At 51.3% G+C, this 18,021-nt stretch overlaps 1 protein-coding gene across 2 annotated transcripts in view; it reads left to right on the top strand.

Moving 5' to 3' along the window:
- ESRRB (estrogen related receptor beta) overlaps nt 1-18,021 on the top strand; it is a 168,776-nt gene that overhangs the window by 123,810 nt on the left and 26,945 nt on the right. For both annotated transcript variants that reach the window (XM_029951299.1, XM_029951298.1), the window contains exon 3: nt 6,672-6,788. In XM_029951299.1, the coding sequence (XP_029807159.1) occupies nt 6,672-6,788 (117 nt within the window). The remainder of the gene's footprint in view (nt 1-6,671; nt 6,789-18,021) is intronic.

Here is an 18,021-nt window from a genome sequence, read left to right as displayed (position 1 = left end):
TCTCTCTCTCTCTCTCTCTCAAAAACAAATACAAGGTTAAAAAAACATTTAGAGCAGTGGTTCTCAAAGTGTGGTCCCCAGCATCTGGGTGCCTTTTGGAAATGCAAATTTCCAGCCCCACCCAAGTTGCTAATCTGAGATACTGAGGGGTGGGGCGAAGCCCTCTGAAGCAATATGCCCTCCAGGAGAAGTTTTTCTAGAGGAAGCTCTTCTGAAGGAGTGGGGCTGAGGGTGGGGGGCAAGAGGAAGGACGTGCGGAAAGGAAGGGAAGTGAGAGCCTTGGAAGGAGGCTGGGCAGTACCATCTTGCATCAGTCCCAGCAACGGCATTTTCCCCACTGTGACCACTCCGAATCGGGCTGCATGCTGGTGACTCCATGTGGTTGCCCTTGACCTCACATGCACATCAGAACCTGCAGAAAGGGGCCAGTGACCTGGGAGATCAGCCCCAAGATGACAGTGGACATTCTTCAGAAGTTTAGAGTCAACATTCAGCACAGTTGGCTCTCTTTTTGGCAGAGGGGACGACGATTCTGTGGGAAAACACAAAAACAACGACTTTGATCAAGAACGATTCAGGAGAGTCTCGCTTGGAGAAGTTTTATCGACACCTTCGATTTGTTTTTCTTTTATTTTCTCTTCGGTGTATGCACAGGGATGCTGTATGATCATATCTCTGAGTAAATCTCAAAGATCTTTTAATACGAACAAACACGAAAATGCTAGTGGCAAGGAAGCACAGTTGTAGTTTGATTGGCAGAATTTCTTCCTTTCTTGATGCTACATAAAAGAATGATGCCCTCTTTTTACCAAAAGCACCTTAGAGGCAATGTGATGAATGGAGAACTGATCGGAGACCTTGCAAGAGTCCCTACAGAGATCTTAAGAGCTCAGTGTCCTCTGCATTGGGAAGGACCAGGACTGGGGACCTGGGCCAGGCGATTGCATTTGACAACTGAGAAATCGCTGCTGAATTCTAGGATTCTCCAGGTGGAGGTTCTTGCCTTCCATTTATTTGCTTTTTTTTTTTTTTTAAGTTTCTTTATTCATTTTGGGAGAAGGAGAGAGAGCACACTCATGCACTGGAGGGGCAGAGAGAGAGGATCCCAAGCAGTTTTTGCATCAGCAAGGAGCCTGACACAGGGCTTGAACCCACAAACCAGAAGATCATAGCCTGAGCCAAAATCAAAAGTTGGATGCTCAACCAACTGAGCCACCCAGGCGCCCCATCAGTTTATTGCTTTGTACTTGAGATACAAACATGAGAGACCCAGTCACCTCTGCCCTCAGGAAGCACATACCTCAGAAAGAGGACGACACACAAAATCCTGATTCTGAAATGCCCAGCTGGCTGCTTCAAGTGGAGGTGGTGCACGTGGCCTGTGGGGGCCAAACAGAGAGGAGCTTGTAAACCTATTCAGGACAGAAGGGAAGCCAGTGTCAGGAGCCGAGGTCCAAGGTTGTGGGAGAATTTACCTGGAGGGCTTTTAGGTGGAGGGAGGGAGGAGAGGGATCCGAATCTCCAGAGGTATTAGCTCAGGCTACAACTTTAGGGCCCAGGGAGGGGAAAGATAAGGACGGACAGATCAGAGCCGGTCATAAAGAGCCTGGTAGGTTTTGCCCTGGAGGTTAGATTTCATTCTTAATGTGATAAGGAGCTGATGGATAATTTTGTAAACTTAATTCTTAAGGTAATTTGTACCTTTTATCAAAGTAATGTGTGCATTCAGTTTAAAAAAGTATGATAGAACTGTAAGCCTCATAATGAAAAGTGACAGTCCTGGGCCCTTCACTTTCTCTTTCCTCCCCTCATGATCCACAGCCCTTTAAGAAAAATTTTCTTCTGGCATTTATCTTCTTATGCCTAATGTGATTTTATAGCTCTGTTTACTGAGTTGGCAATTTGTGCATTATTTCTTGACTTCCTGTTATGGACAGTGAAGAATTAGTTCCAATTAGCAAGCGGTCCCAATCACACACGCATTTTCCATCTTCCCATTGTCTGAGTACGGTTACATCACAATTTTTGGTTGAATGTCTTTGCTCACTGCTCGTCCCTTCTCCACTTGTCCTTGACTCTCCTCCTGGCTTGGGTCCCCTGTTTTCTGGATTCTGCCCCTTCCTCTTTTTGCTTCCTCCATTTTGGGGGGAGCACGTGCTGGAAAGGTGCAGGGAAGGTAAAATTGTTGATGCCTTGGGAGGAGAGAAATGTCCTTACTCATTCCTCCAACTCACACCTGAGATTTCTGTGTTGGCCTGGGATAAAATTCTGGCTGGAGGTTAATCCCACCCCCCTCCCCCTCTCCATGACACCATCACTCCTTTTCTTAATTTCTGGTGCTGTTGTCAAGCAGTGTGATTTATCACTTAGAGACTATCTGTAGAGACCTCACACTTGCACGCACACACGGTGCTGGGAAACTGCAGTGGGCAAAGCAGATAAATACATGAAGTCACATGATGAGTGCTAAGGAGGAAAAAAGTGGCCATGTGCACGAGGGGTGTGTGTGTGTGTCTTGGGCTTTTTTCCCTTGTGGCTTCAGATCTGGTGACTGGTCTTCTTCTTGATCTTCTGTATATGACTTGTTTTTTTCACTCACCCTGGAAAATTTTAGAATCTCCTTTGTCCTCTCTTTGACTGAAATTTTACGATAAAAATTGATGTTGTGTGTTGTAGGTCTTTTTATTATTCCCTTTTTCATGTTCCTGTTTTGAGATCATTGAAAAGTCACACCCAGTTTTCAGAAATGATGCAGAGAGACCCTGAATACCTTTCACCCGTACCCCCCCCTGCAGCCTCTTGCGTAACTGCCGTACAGTATCATAATCAGCAATTGCTTTTGATGGAAACTGCCCACCTTATTCAGATTTTACCAGCCGTACACCCTCTGTGTGTGTTGTCTGTTTGTGTTTAGTTTATGCAGTTGTGTTACTTCGTGGCCTGCTGTGGCTATCACCACAGTCAAGATACAGAAGAGCTCCATGTACATAAGATTCCTGGCTTTACCCTTTTATACCATAACCACCTCCCTGTCTCTCCTCTCCCTACCCACACAGAAGGGTCCCCCAGAAATGAGATAAATAGGGAAGTGGAGCCAAGTGACTACTGGCCCAGCCCTTCTACGGCAGTGACTGAAAATGGCGGCCATTCAAGCTCTGATGTTAGCCAGCGGCCTCTGAGACATGGTCCCCCAGGAGCCCTCTGTCTAAGCTCTGTGGCCCCGCCCCTGAGCCCCAGGAGAGGACTGCCCGCTCCCTGCAGCTGTTCGGAGACAGCTGAGGTGATGCCCCTGGGGTTTCCTTCCTGGGGCACAGGATCAAAGGAGCTGATGGTGGGGATTTCCCCTCGGCCTGGAGGCCAGAGGTCATGCAGAAGTCCAGGTCGGGTTCTAGGCCTTTCTCCCTTCCCTACTGCCCCTACCACAGGTGCGGAGGCACCAACTCTGAGGTCACCAGTCATAGTGTTCTTAAATGTCAGAATGGGTGGCTAACCATGCGTCTGGCACCTAGAAAAGGCTTTCCCGGAGTCTTCTGAATTTACCCTGGTGGCCCTGCCTGCGTATAAAAATAAGCACCATAACCTTGAGTCCTCGCTTGCCCACACATTTACTCTGCTGAGCCCTATACGTGCTTTCTGTCCCTGTATCACACAACTTCATAAGACGGGCATGTACTATGCCCATTTTACAGATGAGGAAGTGAGCCCTGGGGAGTTAGGTGAATTGCCTGAAGTGGCGTCTGCCTCCCTCCATACTGGGCACACTCCTGTGTTAGAACTCAGAGTGGATGCCAGCCGTTGGCTAATAAGCCCTTGTCCTACGAGAGACCACCTCCAAACCTGCCCTGCTTCAGCTGGTGGGGTGTGTGTGGGGGGGGGTACCACAGATGCCCCTCCCTGCCCCTGAGCTCTCCTAGACTGCCCTCCAGAGACCGCAGGGATTCTGATGCATTAATCTCATCACTTTATCGAGGAGGCACTTACAGAAATTATAAGGCAAGGCCACCAGCCTGGCTTTCTGGCATCCAGCCTCGAGGGCCATAAAACAAATTGAAAGGAACAAAAATAAATAAATAAAATGAGAACTCTCTCTTTCTCTTGTGTGCGCGCGCGCACATGCGTGGGGTCAAGAACATCATGCGGTTCTTGTTGTTAATGCTCAGCCCTCTTGTCCTGGGAGAGCACCAGTGCCAAATCAACAGACATTTCTTGACCCTCCCCCGCTGGAGCGACAGCCCCGTAAAACCTGGGATCAATCCTCCTCCAAGGGATGACAGGTTGGCTGTGTAGCTGAGACCAGCGATGGTGAACAGCTAGCAGCATGCAGGCGGCGTCCCGAGGCTGCGTGAGTCACCTTGCCAGGTGAACGCGGGGCCGCCACGGGCCCCGTGAGCTCACTGCACAGTGGTTCAGAGCAAGACTCGAGCCAGACCATCTGGGTGCAAGTCCTTGCTCTGACTCATCCCGGACGGATGCTGTGCTCATCTATAAGACGGAGGAAAAGATGTTTACCTCCGGAGTTGTTGGGAACATTAAAGGCTCAGTATATGAAAAGCACAGCCGTAGCTGCTTCATGGGAAGCACCTGTTCGTGTTGGCTCTCCGTGTATATTGAGCACCTCCCTGTGTGTCGAGCGCCTGGACCACAGAGGAGCTGGTCTAGGAGCCAGACAGGCAATGGCCAGGAGGAGCACCTATCTCAATGGGACCTGGAGGTGTAGACAGGATGGGTGAGGTGGTAGAGGGAGCTTACTGGGTCATTCTCTGCAGCGGCTGGAACAAAGGCCAGGAAGTCTGCGTTATCACTGAGTTCCAAGAATTGATGATAATGCAGAACAACAGGGGACATCGAGGCTGGAGAGAGAGGGGTGGGGGTGGGATGGTGGCAGGGGCCAACTTCTACAGAGCCTCCTAAGCCAAGATAAACCTGGATGAATTAATTTATATTTGTGTTCTTCTCCTGTTTACTGGGCTTCTGGAAATACTGAAACTATTTGCCAAGAAGCCACATAAGCCAGAGTGACCTAAGAAATGGTTAGGGTTGGATCAAAGAGGCGAGGGGCTCCCAGAATCTTGGTTCCTTCCCCTTCCTGCCCTCTCCCACCCTGCAGCACCAAGGGAGACTTTTAGATCCCCTTCCCCTCCCCCATGCAAGAAATGGGAGGGAGAAAGGTGATAAGGAGCTGGTGGCCGGAATTCAGAGAGAGATGCAGAGAGACAGAGAGAGATGGAGAACTCAGGTGCCCCAGGCAGGTGGTCGTGTTTCCCCAGTTCTTGCGAGCACTCCCCTTGGAACTGGGGCTCAACAATTTTATGACTTCAGAGCGCTTGGGGGCAGTAGGGAGTTGAAGGCCAGGAAGGTTGGGAACTGCCCTTTCAAGCTCTGTCTCAGGCCAGGAGTGACCTTCCAGAGGCTGCTGTGTGCCGCGCAGTGTCCTTGCTGGGCAAGGTGGGCCCCACAGCACCCCTGCTTCGGAGAGTGTCCCTGGGCCTGAGGAGAGGGTTAGGAGGGCAGTCTTCTCCCTGCCCCCTCAGGTGGGCATCTGCTGGGGATGGGCAGGGGGAGGCTTGCTCTGGTTCAGAGTCTGTTCTCTGAAAAGCACCAGCTCTGGCAGACCTCGCAGTTGGGACGGGGGCCGAGAAGACCGGATAAAAACAAAACAGCACTGGGGTCACTGTCTTGCACTGTACCTGCCAGTTGCCTTTCTCTTCACATTCATAGCTACCCGATGCGTATTTGTTAAGGGACCGTAGACAGGGGAGGACAGATGCTATGCCCTGTGTTAGGAAGGCAGCCACAGCCTCTCCTGTAAAATGGCGGCGGTGTTGTACCTACTTCGTGTGATCGCCGTGAGGATTCAGCTGGTGATTCATTCAGCACGTTTTTCTTGTGTGGCTTCTGCGTGGCAGGGGCTGATCTCGGTGTGGCCCGGGATTGAGTGGTAACCAGCCCGAGCGGGACCCAGCCTCCTGGAAGCCTGGTAGCCGTTAGTATATGTCATTGAAGGGCGAGACAAGAGTGGTCACAAACTCCCTCTGTAGTATTATAATCACCAGTGCACACTGAGGAGTGTTTTACTTTTTTTTTTAAGCAAGCTCCGTGCCCCACAAGGGGCCTGAACTCAAGACCCTGAGATCAGGAGTCCCATGCTCCATCAACTGAGCCCACCAGGTGCCCCAGTGCTAAATAATTTTTAATGATCTTGCTTCATCTTTCATTTTGGAGATGGAACATCCTGCTTTGCAGATGAGGAGACTGAGACTTAGAGGAAAGTGATGTTTCTCAAGGTCAACAAGCTGAGTGTCCCGGGCATGTGGAATGGGTTACGGAACACAGGCCTTGGGCCCTGGGGGGCCCCAGGGGCTGGTGGTCCGCACCAACATTCTGGTCAGCACAAGGAGGTATCCTCCACCTGGCATGAAATGCCAGCTCAGTGGTGCCTTCAACGCCGTGCAGGACCCTTCTTCACAGCTGTGGCTGCCTGGCCCTCTGGGCCTGGGATCTCAGTATTGTAGAGAGTTGGGGGCACCTTGACAGGCACCTCAGAGCATGCGCCGTGACAGCCCCTGCTCTACGGGAACCTCGGGATGAGGAGCAGGTGCCGGTCCGGCCAGCTGGCCGGCAGATTGGGGTCTGGGACGGCATGTGGCAAGCCTGTCTGTGTCTGATTACAGGAAACATCGAGTACAGCTGCCCGGCCACCAACGAGTGTGAGATCACGAAACGGAGGCGCAAGTCCTGCCAGGCCTGCCGCTTCATGAAATGCCTCAAAGTGGGGATGCTGAAGGAAGGTAAGAGGCCCGCACACGCCATGCTCAGACCCGGGCCCGGGGTGGGGGCCCTTCTCACTGGGCGTCTTGGACCCCCATGTTCCTGCCCCCTGGGCCACGCAGACACCAGAAGTCTCTGCAAGCATCCCAGGAGGGGCCCCTGCTCCCTGGGGCACCCACCTTTCCTCTCCCACACGCGCCCTGCACGCAGGTTTGCGGCTGCCCCGTAGCTCTACTCCTGAGGATGACACAGGCCGGGCATCAGAAGTTCCCCATTAAGGGAGATCCCGACCCCACTTGGGCCCTGGGAAACTGGCTTGGCCCTCTGGGGAAGGCCTTCCTTTTGGGGCAGGGCCCCTGGTCCACCCTGGGAGGCGTGGGCTTGACACATGCTGCTTTATCCCCGGTGGCCCTGGAGTGCAGAAGTCCAAAGAACCGAGACATTACGGCCCAGAGGGACACGCAATGTCCCCTCCACCTGCCAAGGACAGCCGGCACTCCCGCAGGTGGGCGGGGCATGGCTGCCACATTGGGGATGTCTTCCCCCCACCGCCACGGTCCCTGCCACCTCATCGCCTCACTGTCCTTTCTTCGTAGCCGGGGCAGCCGGCAGCCGGCAGGCAGCTCGGGCCGCGGGTTCCGGGCGTGGGGTACATGCCGGCTCCCAAAGACTCGCTAGGATGATAAAAAGCATAGACCTGAAAAAGTGTGGTAATTATTTTTAAAAACAGGTTGCCTGTTGAGATGAGGAGATTGCGGATATAGTGGGTTAAACAAAACCTACTACGGCTTTAATATCACGCACTGCTTTTTACCTTCTCCGAAGTGGCCGGTAGCTTGATTTCACGTGGCACCTGGCTCTCCTTATTTGGACAGCGCTTCTCTGGGCTCCCCTTCAGCCCCTTCCCTCTTGATCTGCTCAGATAGATGCCCCTCGTCCAGGTCCATCTTGGGGGAGGGGGATGGGTAGTGTGTGCATGTGTGCGTGTGTGTATGTGTGTGTGTGTGTGTGTGTGTGTGTGTGTGTTTCTCCCCTTCCCCAACTTTCGAGGGAGCTGGTGGAGGATCTTACATGTCCTCCTTGATGGTTCTGGACCCTGGGATCCTTCCAGAAATGGGAAGAAGCGGTGGGAAAAGAGGTGTGTGCTGAAGACTGTGTGATGGGGGAGGGGCTGGGAGTGAAAGGAAGGGGCTGGTCTCGAATGTAGTCCCTCACTGAGAGGGGGCTTCTGGAAGCCCAGCCCAGCCTTTTGGGGCCTCAGGGGACACTCCTCCCAGCCTCCTCCCCGTGCATCCCTGGGGAAGAAGGCACTAATATAATTGATGCTTTGTCAGTAGGACAAACTTGGACCTTGTTGTGTGGTGGAAATCAGAGCCCCCTCCCGATTCCTTCCCAGGCACCACCCCCCTTCATCCCAGCTCGGCCCAGTGTGTGGCCTCTAGACAGGCTCCCCCAGCAGTTCCTCAACTATCCCGATGTCTACATGGCATGTTGGCCTTTAAAGTGCATGTCTCCTTAGCCGCTTCATTGAACGCCTTCGGGATGGTGAAGCCACACTCAGTTATTTGGAAACATTCCAGCTGTCTCACAGAGGGGAGGGTGTCAAGTGAAGAACAGTCTTCTTTCTAGACTAAAAATGGGCTGTTAGACCTCCTGAAAGACTGTGAGTTCATGTTGATTCGACACAACTTTAGTCATACCCTTGTGTAGGGTGTGACCCAAGCTAGTGACTGAACGGGGTCCCCTGACGCCCACACCAGGCTCTTTCTGCTCCTCCAGAGCATCCTGGGGCTCACCGATGAGGAAACTGAGGCACAGAGGCCCTCAGCGGTATGCTGCAGTGCTGGCCTCTAAACTTCCTTCTCTGAAGGCTGCTGGAAGCCAACTGAAGTCTTAGAGAAGCTTCTAGCATGGAAATCCTGAGGACGGGGGCCACCACCACGTTCTAGAAGCTGGGTGTGGGGTCAGGCTGGGGGCCTGCTGTCTAGTGGCCTTTCCTGGTTGTGGTTTGTGGCCTCACACTGCTTGTGCACTGCTTCCTCAGAGGATCTTTGAGCAGATGGGAGCTGCCGTGTTCCCAGAATGTTCCTGAACTTTAAGGGTGACAGAATTGAGTCCTGCAGGGGTTGAGCCTCCAGGCCTCTCCCGCCTTCATTCTCTTGGCTGTTTGTGGGGAGCTGGGCCTGGCGCCTGGAGTTTCCCCATGCTCTGTGCTGGGTCTGCCCCCACCCCAGCCACCCACCTTCACCTGGGGACTGTGAGCTGAAGAGCAGGGGAGGGGGAAGGGGAGATGAGGAAAAGGGAGGACCACCACTTAGAGACCCCTGGATGGTTTCTAAGGAAGGCTCTCCTTAGGGACTGCCTGGTGCCAGAAGAGAGTGACCCCTGAGAATGGGAGAATGACAAGGGGGATTCGCTGACAGCAGGGAAGGGTGTGGCACACTGATGGCAGAGGCAGTCAGGTAGCCCACAGGCCACGAAAGAAGCACGTGTCCCTGGACCACGGTGTGGGGGCGCTGGGGAGCACATGGGCCCAAGAGAAGCTCCTGCCTCCAGTGAGGAAGACGCGCACGGTGGGCCCCAACCTTGGCCTCCCTCTGCTCTAAATGGCCCTGTGGTTGACCCAGGACGTGACTCAGGAATGGGGGCGGGCCGGCCTCTCTCTAGGGTGCTGGTGAAGGGCATCTGACACTCCTTGGGCCCAGCCTGAAGAGGCCCTTTCTGGAGCTCTGCCTAGAGGAGGAAGGGGCCCTCCTCTCTGCCACCCCACCCAGTGCTGGCAGTTCTAAATCCAGAGGGGGCAGGATAACACGTGGACAAAGCCGAGTGCCTCCGTTTAGTTTTTGTCCCCGGCAGTGCAGAGCCTTGGCGGGCTCCTGCGATCAGAAGCTCCGTGGGGACCAGCTCCCTGAGAAGGAGCCTCAGTGAGGAGCCTGGTTCCCTGCCAGGTGGGGGCTCTTGGCACCTGCCCCGGCTCCTGCTTTTGTTTGGCTGTCCCCTCCCCATCCCTTCGTGAGCAGGCCCCTAGACCCCTGGGACGGGCGTGGGCTCCCTGCCTCTCTGCCTCCCCTCAGACTCAGCCCGGACTCTGAGATGCAGAATGCAGCCTTCCTGGGGGCTCCTCCTCCTGAAGGATCCAGAGTGGGCCTCGCTTGGAGGAAGCAGGGCCTGGGGTCCTGGGTGCCGGTCCTGCACAGAGGTGTGGGGTGGCGGGAGGCCAGGAAAAGGAGGCGAATGTCAGCTCCCCTCCTCCCCATCTCACCTGCACATCTCAAGGCTGTTTCCTATCTTGTTTTTTTTTTTTTTTTTTTACATTTATTCATTTTAGAGAGACAGAGCACGAGTAGGGGAGGGGCAGAGGGAGAAAGGAAGACACAGAATCCAAAACAGGCTCCAGGCTCTGAGCTGTCAGTACAGAGCCTGATTCAGGGCTTGAACTCACAAGCCATGAGATCATGACCAGAGCCAAAGGTGGATGCTTAACCAAATGAGCCACCCAGGCACCCCTGTCTTTTAGAGTTTTTCTTTTCTCAAGTAAAATGCCTCAGAGACTGCTTCAGGATTTGGGGGGCTGGCAACTGTGGGGCGGGGGAGGAAGAGGGAAGGTCTGGTCATGGGGCTTGCTGTGGCTCAGCATCTCGCTCTGGAATCATCTACCGTGCCACATAGGCAATACCCAAAGGTCTGTCTCACTTTAAGCAAATTCAGTGTGTGAAAGTCCTCATTTTCAGAGAGAAATGTGATTTTTGTCTTCATAAGAAATCGAACACAAAATCGGCACTGTGTTGAGGGGTGGTACCTCTGCCCTCGCTCCTGGCTCTGAGGGAGTCTTGCTCCGTACATTTATTTCCAGCTTGCACTCCTGGGCCTCCACTTCTTCACCCGCAGAGCAGAGGTGTTGAACCTGCTCTCTGTCAGCAGGTCAGGGTGGGGACCAGGTGGAATGACTCCCTGGTGGAATCCAATGTGGGACTGCTTGAAGCCGGCACCTTTCTGGGCGTGTTATTAAAGTATTTGATTCAAAGGCAGTCTCTTTTGCGCTGAGTGGTTTCAGCCGCCCAGCCCGTTGTGTGAGGTGAGGGCCTGGGGCCCGGATCTTCCTCCTGGATTCGCTGGTGGGGATCTTAGAGGTGACAACCGTCCAGGGCTGGCCCCCTGTCTGGGGTCCAAAGTCAGGATGAGAGGTTCCCTTGGGAGAGCAGGGGAGAGGCTCTCCCCTGATAGGGGGGCCTCCCTGCCTGGCTGGTGGGGCCTGACAGTCTCTGAGCCGAAGGACCTGGAAGGAAGCCCTCCCACTCCAGCACAGCTCTGGGCTCTCAGCACCTCTGCCTGGAAGGCCTGTCCTGCAAACTTCACCTTCTCCTCACCTCGCTTCACCTGCCTCGGGCCAGCAGCCTCCCCGCCCCGCTCCATTTCCTCCTCCCCTCAGCCCTTGCCTGCCTTTTCCCCAAGTGTTTTCTGAAAGATATTTGATTTCAGTGAAAGCTGGGCTGACGTCCATGCAGTGTGCTCTCACTCGCTTTGTGCTTGTCGGGAGGGCGGAGGGCTCCTCCGGGATTCTGGGTAATTGGGTTAGTGGCCAGCTCATGTCAGGAAATTAAAAGGAGGCTCCGATCAGGTTCCCGCTGCATGGGATTTAATGGCTTTGTATTTATAGAGTATTCTGCCTCTAGCCCCTGCCAGAAATACCACTTTTCTGGCCTTGTGGATGAAGAAAGAGGATGAGAGATGGCTAGCCTTTTAGTCTTTCTCTTTTCCAAAATACATTTGTGCTCTGAGACAAACCCACTCTCCGGCACTTCAGAGAATAGTTCTGAGCTGGAGCCCAAGAGCGCCGAGATGTATTTGTATCCCCCTTGGACCGCCTTCCATCTTAGGCGCCTGCGCACAGATGCAGACAGACGTACACGTCTGATGGTTCAGGAGATCGTCCTATGTGGCTTGAGGCCTCCGGGCCACTCAGGCACGATGACCCGATGCCCTGTAGCTGCTGACTGAATGGAGTCAGAGGGGATGATCTTGTCTGTGCCGAATCCTTATTACGGTTGATTCAGGACTGTGGGTGTGCCAGAGCATTAAATGACAGGTTCAGGGGTCCTACAGACCTGGCGAGTCCTCAGTGTCACTGCTGATCAGCTCCTTGAGTGCCTTACTTGATCCTCCGTAAGCCTGCTTTTCCTCCTCTGTAAAATGGGCATCATAATCCTAGCCAGTTTCATCATGCTCCCTACTCTTCAGGGAAGGCCCTGGGTTGTACCACAAAGTAGGACTGGGGGTAGACATTCTTCATCACGTGATCCAGAAGGGAGTTTTGAATCTCCCGTGGTCTCTCTTCCTGATTCTTAGCCGAGGACCTTGCTTTCCATTTTCCTGAAAAAATAGGAACAATCCAGTGGAGTTTCATATCTACCTGCTGTTGAGTCCACACATCTACCTGTTGTTTTCTGTCTTCACCCCTGTTAGAGGTACCTCTGCTCCTGCCAAAAGCCAGTCTCCTGACCTGGACTCTGACTCTTTGTCGTCCTTTATCAAGGACTTCAGTCCTGTGGTATCACTCCTGCTTCCGGCATCGTCAGACCCTTCCTCACTACCGGATCCTTTTCATCACACACACACACACACACACAATTTTGTTCTCCCCTTATAAAAATAAAATTGAATTTTAAAAATCTACAACTATATTTCGATCCTTCACCTTCATCCAGCCACTGCTACTTTACTGTGCTCCCCTTTTCAACAACATTTCCCCACTTATTATATCCATTTCCTTACCCCTGCTTAAGACATTTTTTTCCTTGAAAAGTAAACATCAGAGTGCCTGGGTGGCTCAGTCGGTTAAGTGTCTGACTTTGGCTCAGGTCATGATCCTGCAGTTCACGAGTTTGAGTCCCTGTCAGGCTCTGTGATGACAGCTCAGAGCCTGGAGCCTGCTTTGGATTTTGTGTCTTCCTCTCTCTCTACCCCTCCCCTTGCTTGTACTCTGTCTCTCTCTGTCTCTTAAAAATAATTAAAAAAAATTTTTAAAGGAAACATCGAGTATATTCAGAAAAATATTTAGAGTGTATTAGTTTGGCTAAGGCTAAGCTTCTATAAAAAATACTCTTTTCCCCCCCTCTCAAAACAAACCAACCCCAGAAGCTTAAGCAGGATAGAAGTGTAGTTCTCTGTCATCTCTATATAATGGTCCACAGGTCAAAGGAGATCTGGGACTGGTTGGCAACTTGGCCCTTCTCAGAAGGTGAACCTAGTTATCACCATCTTTCAGGCAGCCAGGAGGAAGCCTAGCCTAGCCAGATCATTGGAAAGATGGGACCCAGAAATGCCACAGGTTTCTCTCATTCACAGCCCATTGGTGGAACCTGGGCAGATGGCCACACCTCTACAAGGAAGTCTGGGAATTGTAGTCTTTAGCTGGGATGCCATTTGTCCAGCAAAGCTCTGCTGATATGGAAATAGGGAATGCTGTATTTTGGTGGGCAAACTGTTACATACCAAAACTATATGTGAAGTGTGAAGAATACTGGTACCTTCTACCCAGCATCCAGTAAGGAAAAAAACTATCCTTACTTTTCGGGTTCTGTTTGGGCGCTTCTCCATTTTTATTACCCTCAGAGGTAACTTACCCTGTTTCACATTATTTTCCCTTTGCGTTTTTAAAATTGTTTTTTTTAATGTACTTAAAAATTTTTTTTTGAGAGAAAAAAGAAATAGAAGGAGAGAGAGAATCCCAAACAAGTTTTGCAGTGTCAGGGCTGAGCCAGATGTGGGGCTTGATTTCACAGCCATAAGAGCATGACGTGAGCTAAGGTCAAGAGCTGGACACTTCACCAACTGAGCCACCGAGGTGCCCCTAACAGTTTTATCATATGTTTATATCTCTATGGATATTGTGAGGTTTTTTGTTTTAAATGAAGTTATACTATATATATTCTGCATCTCAGTTCTTTTAGTTGATATTTCTGAAATGAGGGGCCTCTTGGTGTTGGTTAAGCATCCGACTCTGATCTCAGCTCAGGTCTTGAACTCAGGGTCGTGAGTTCAGGCCCTGTGTTGGGCTCCACGCTGAGCATGGAACCTACTTTAAAACACTTATTTTTCCGAGGTGAATGTTCTGGTTGCATGACGCTGTAATCCATTCATTTTCATTTCTCCTGTAGCAGGAGGCAGCCAGAGAATGAATATTTTAGGCTCTGGGGGCCAGAAGGTCCCTGTTGCAGCTCTGTAACTTGCACCATTGTGAGGTGCAAGCAGCCACAGATGATCCAGAAATGAATGAAGAGGGTGTCATGATGAGCAGACGAAGGACTGGGTTTAGCCCACAGACCTTAGTGTGCAAACTGCTGAACTGTAGTGTTGCTAGATGAGTTTAGGAGAGTTTGATTTCCTTCCTAGTGCTGAGGAAACAGTGCTGCCTGTGGGTCCTGGTGCACGCGCATAAGGGCTTTCAGGCCTGGGGGTAAAGGGCCAGCTCTGTGCCTCTTCAGCTTTATGAGATGCTATGTAGTTGTTTTTTCGTTTTGTTGTACTGACTCACTACTGGCGTTCACATGTTCTAGTTGTCCCACATCCTCACTGACACTTTTTAAAGAAATATATTAGAGAGAGAGAGCAGGGTGAGGGGCAAAGAGAGAGTGAGAGAGGAGAGAGAATCCCAAGCAGGTTTCGTGCTTTCATCACAGAGCCTCACTCAAGGCTCGATCTCACGAACCGAGAGCCAAAATGAAGAGCGGGACATTCAACCAGCTGAGCCTCCGGGCTGCCTCATCCTCACCAACACTTACGCAGTGTGTGTCAGGTAGGATCTTACTCTCCCGTTAGTGTGTATCTCTTCCCTGTCAGATAGGCACATTCCATATGTGGTCTGGCCACTGGGGATTCCTTTTCTGTGAGGTGCTTGTCTGAGCCCTTTCCCTGTTTTCCTACTTTAATTTTTTTTCTCATTGGTTGTAGAAATCTTTATAGATTCTGGTCATTGTATTAGTCATTTTTCAGTTGTTGAGGTTGTAAGAAGCTCCCTATTTGCGGCTTCCTTCTCTTGACGGAGTCCTTTGATGATTAGAAGTTAGTAATTTTAATAAATTGAATTTGTCAATGTTTTCCTTTATGGTTTGCACTTTTATGTCATTCAGAAAGTTATTTTCCTGGCCTGCTTTCGTAAAGATACTTTCCTCATCTGCCTTACCTGTTGGATCTCTGGCCCTGCTGGAACCAATTTTTAAAAATTTTCTTTTTAATGTTTATTCATTTAAAAAACTTTGTTATTGTTTTTATTTATTTTAGAAAGAGAGAGAGAGAGACAGCATCAACAGGGGAGGGTCAGAGAGAGAGGGAAACACAGAATCTGAAGACAGGCTCCAGCTAGCTGTCAGCACAGAGCCTGGCGCAGGGCTCGGACCCATGAACTATGAGATCATGACCTGAGCCGAAGTCGGATGCTTAACCAACTGAGCCACCCAGGTGCCCCTGTTTATTCATTTTCGAGAGAGATACAGATATAGAGCATGAGCAGGGGAGGGGCAGAGAGAGAGGGAGACACAGAATCTGAAGTAGGCTCTAGGCTCTGAGCTAGCTGTCAGCACAGAGCCCGACATGGGGTTTGAACCCATATACCATGAGATCATGACCGGGCAGAAGTTGGCTTCTTAACCGACTGAGCCACCCAGGCGCCCCTGGAATCAATTTTTGAGTACGATGAGCTCTTTACCCTCAGTCTGCCCTGGTCACACCGCACCCCTGACCACAGCTCTGAGCCTGTCCCCATGCCCCCTGCCGAACCTGGTGCTCCTCTGTCTTCCCTGACTCAGCCTCTCGGCGACATTCTGAACAGGTGGCCAGCCTCCTGCGCCCTCTTCTCTTGGCTTCTCTGTCATTCTGTTTGCCTGGTTTTCTCCTCACCTCTCTTACCGTGCTCTTTATCTAGTCTTTTTTGCAGATGCTTCTCTTTCCTGCTCTTTACATGTTGGGGTTATTTGGGACTTGGAACCAGGTTCCTCTTCACCTGTACCCTGCAGGTGATCTCTTCTAGGTCCAAGGCTTGATATAGATGACTCTCAATCTGAGACCTCCCATTCCAGCTCCTTCCATGCATTCTAGATACCAGTGCCTAACTGCCCCGCTAGCATGCCCACTTGGGTGCCTTATGAGGCATCACACAGACACTACACACCTAGAGGGTATGCCCTACCCCTACCCCCCACCTGAGTCTTCCCCATCTCAGGAACGGCACTCCTATTTACCCCTTCCTCAGGCAAAACCTAGAAGTCATCCTGGACTCCTTTTGAGTCAATGTCCAAACTATATTTCAGATCCTCCTCCTTTTCTTCATCTCCATGGCCATGACCCTGGTCCAGGGAGGCGCCGTCTTCTCCTGGACCATTGCAACACTTCCATACCTGGACTTCCGATTCCAGTTCCTATTTAATCCAATTCCCACAGCAGCCACAGTGATCTTCTTAAAGCACTAAAATGATTCTGTCATGTTGCTTCATATCATCCAGTGGCTTTCCATTGTACTTAGAATAAAATCTAAGCACTGAACTCTGATCTTCCAGACCCTGCCAGGTGGTCTAGCACCTCCCCACCTTTTCAGTGTCATCTGGTCCCCTTCCTTTCCTGCTCCTCACCCCTGCTCCCTCTGCTCCAGCCTCACTGGCTTACTTTTGGTCCTCAAGCATGATAGACTCTTGTCCACCCTAGGACCTCTCAGCTGTTTTTCCTGCCTGGAACACTGTCCCCATGGTTAGCCCTTCATACTTCAGCTCTAACTTAAATGTCATCTCAGAAAGGCCCCTCTTCCCACTTCATTTCTATCGTATCCCTTTGTTTACTTCCTTGCTGAACTCCCAATCTGAAATTATCTTATTTATTCATTGTTTGTTTATATGATGTTTACTGTGACAGCCTCTAACCCCGTGGTTATTGATTTAGGGGCTCATGAATTCTGCAAATCCGGAGGAAATTCTGCCATAAAATATATGCAAGTACTTGCACATAAAATTTTGCAGAAAATTTTAGGAGCTTCGCAGAATCCCTGAAGCCTGCCTCAGAGGCTCCTGGAGTCCAATTAAGACCTGTTATTACAGAATCAGAGTTAGAGGTAGAAAGAACTGAAACACTCAGACTCCTGGATGGTAAACTGCCTTCACAGTCAGACTGTCAGCTGTAGGGTGGGGAGTGGCCACCTAGGCTTAGGCACAATTGGGATCAGTAGGCAAGAGTGAGTGCTGTGATCAGTTAGCAATGTCTGCCACAGACTAGGAAATGGAGGGCAGTGGCACAGCCAACAGCTATTTGCCATGCCTGGTATGGTGCAACTGAGTTTAGCTTGCCCACGGCCACGCAGCCAGTAAGTAACAGAGCTAGGTGGTATTTAGTGTCCTTGGTTATGTGAGAATTCCTTTTAAGAAGCCCAGCCCAACTCAAAGTAGATGGTTTGACCAGTAACAAAGCCTGTAGCTCTTCCTTAAAGGGAAAAAAGAGGAAGGGAAAGGAAGAAGAGACTGGGTAGAAGTAGCTTGGCCCTGTCATATGTATAGTGTTGGCGACTTTTTGGCAGTTCAGAAGGCAGGGCCAGCCCAGGCTTGCTGAAATGTCCTTGGGCCCATGATGGGCTGAGTGAGAAGGGTCCTGGGGAGAGAGCAGCAGGAGACGGATACTTCCATAGACAGGAGGCCAGGAGCTCATCACTGAGTACCATTGTCCCACCCGGGAGCCGTTGGCACAAGTCCCAGAATATTAGGTAGCATGTGACTTGATTCACTCACGAGGCTTTGACTTACAGTGAGTCAGGCATCAGGCTGTCTCCACCATTATGAGATGGCACAAGGGTAAGAGGCAGCCCCAGATAGCCATTCTTTCCTAGGCAGCAAGGTGAGCTCACCTGTCACCCAGAACTCCCCGCAGGACAGGTAGCTAAAGGAAGCCCTGCATGTGCAAGGGGTGTAGACGAGTGCTTAGGGCACTCGTCTGCTGTGCTGGGGGCACCTGTCAGCATGCCCCCCTGACCCGCATCCTCTGGTTACCTACATCCCCTTCTGGGTGTTTTTCCCTTTTAGAGATGAGTCAGTCGTCATTTTGTGGAACTTATAGGCAGAGTCAACCCCCAAGTCCCCAAGGAGGAACACTGGACTGACTTAAGTATTGAATAAACAGGATTAGCATAGTGCTCCTCAGACCCGGCAAGTCATCGAATCACTGGAGGAATGTTGAAAAATTATCCATTCCTGGACATCGCGCCAGGCCTGCTGACTCAGC

Source organism: Suricata suricatta, chromosome 9 (genome assembly GCF_006229205.1).
Source record: "Suricata suricatta isolate VVHF042 chromosome 9, meerkat_22Aug2017_6uvM2_HiC, whole genome shotgun sequence".
Classification (NCBI taxonomy): domain Eukaryota; kingdom Metazoa; phylum Chordata; class Mammalia; order Carnivora; family Herpestidae; genus Suricata; species Suricata suricatta.
Note: the sequence above shows the minus strand (reverse complement) of the source record. Positions and strands in the feature narration are given on the sequence as shown.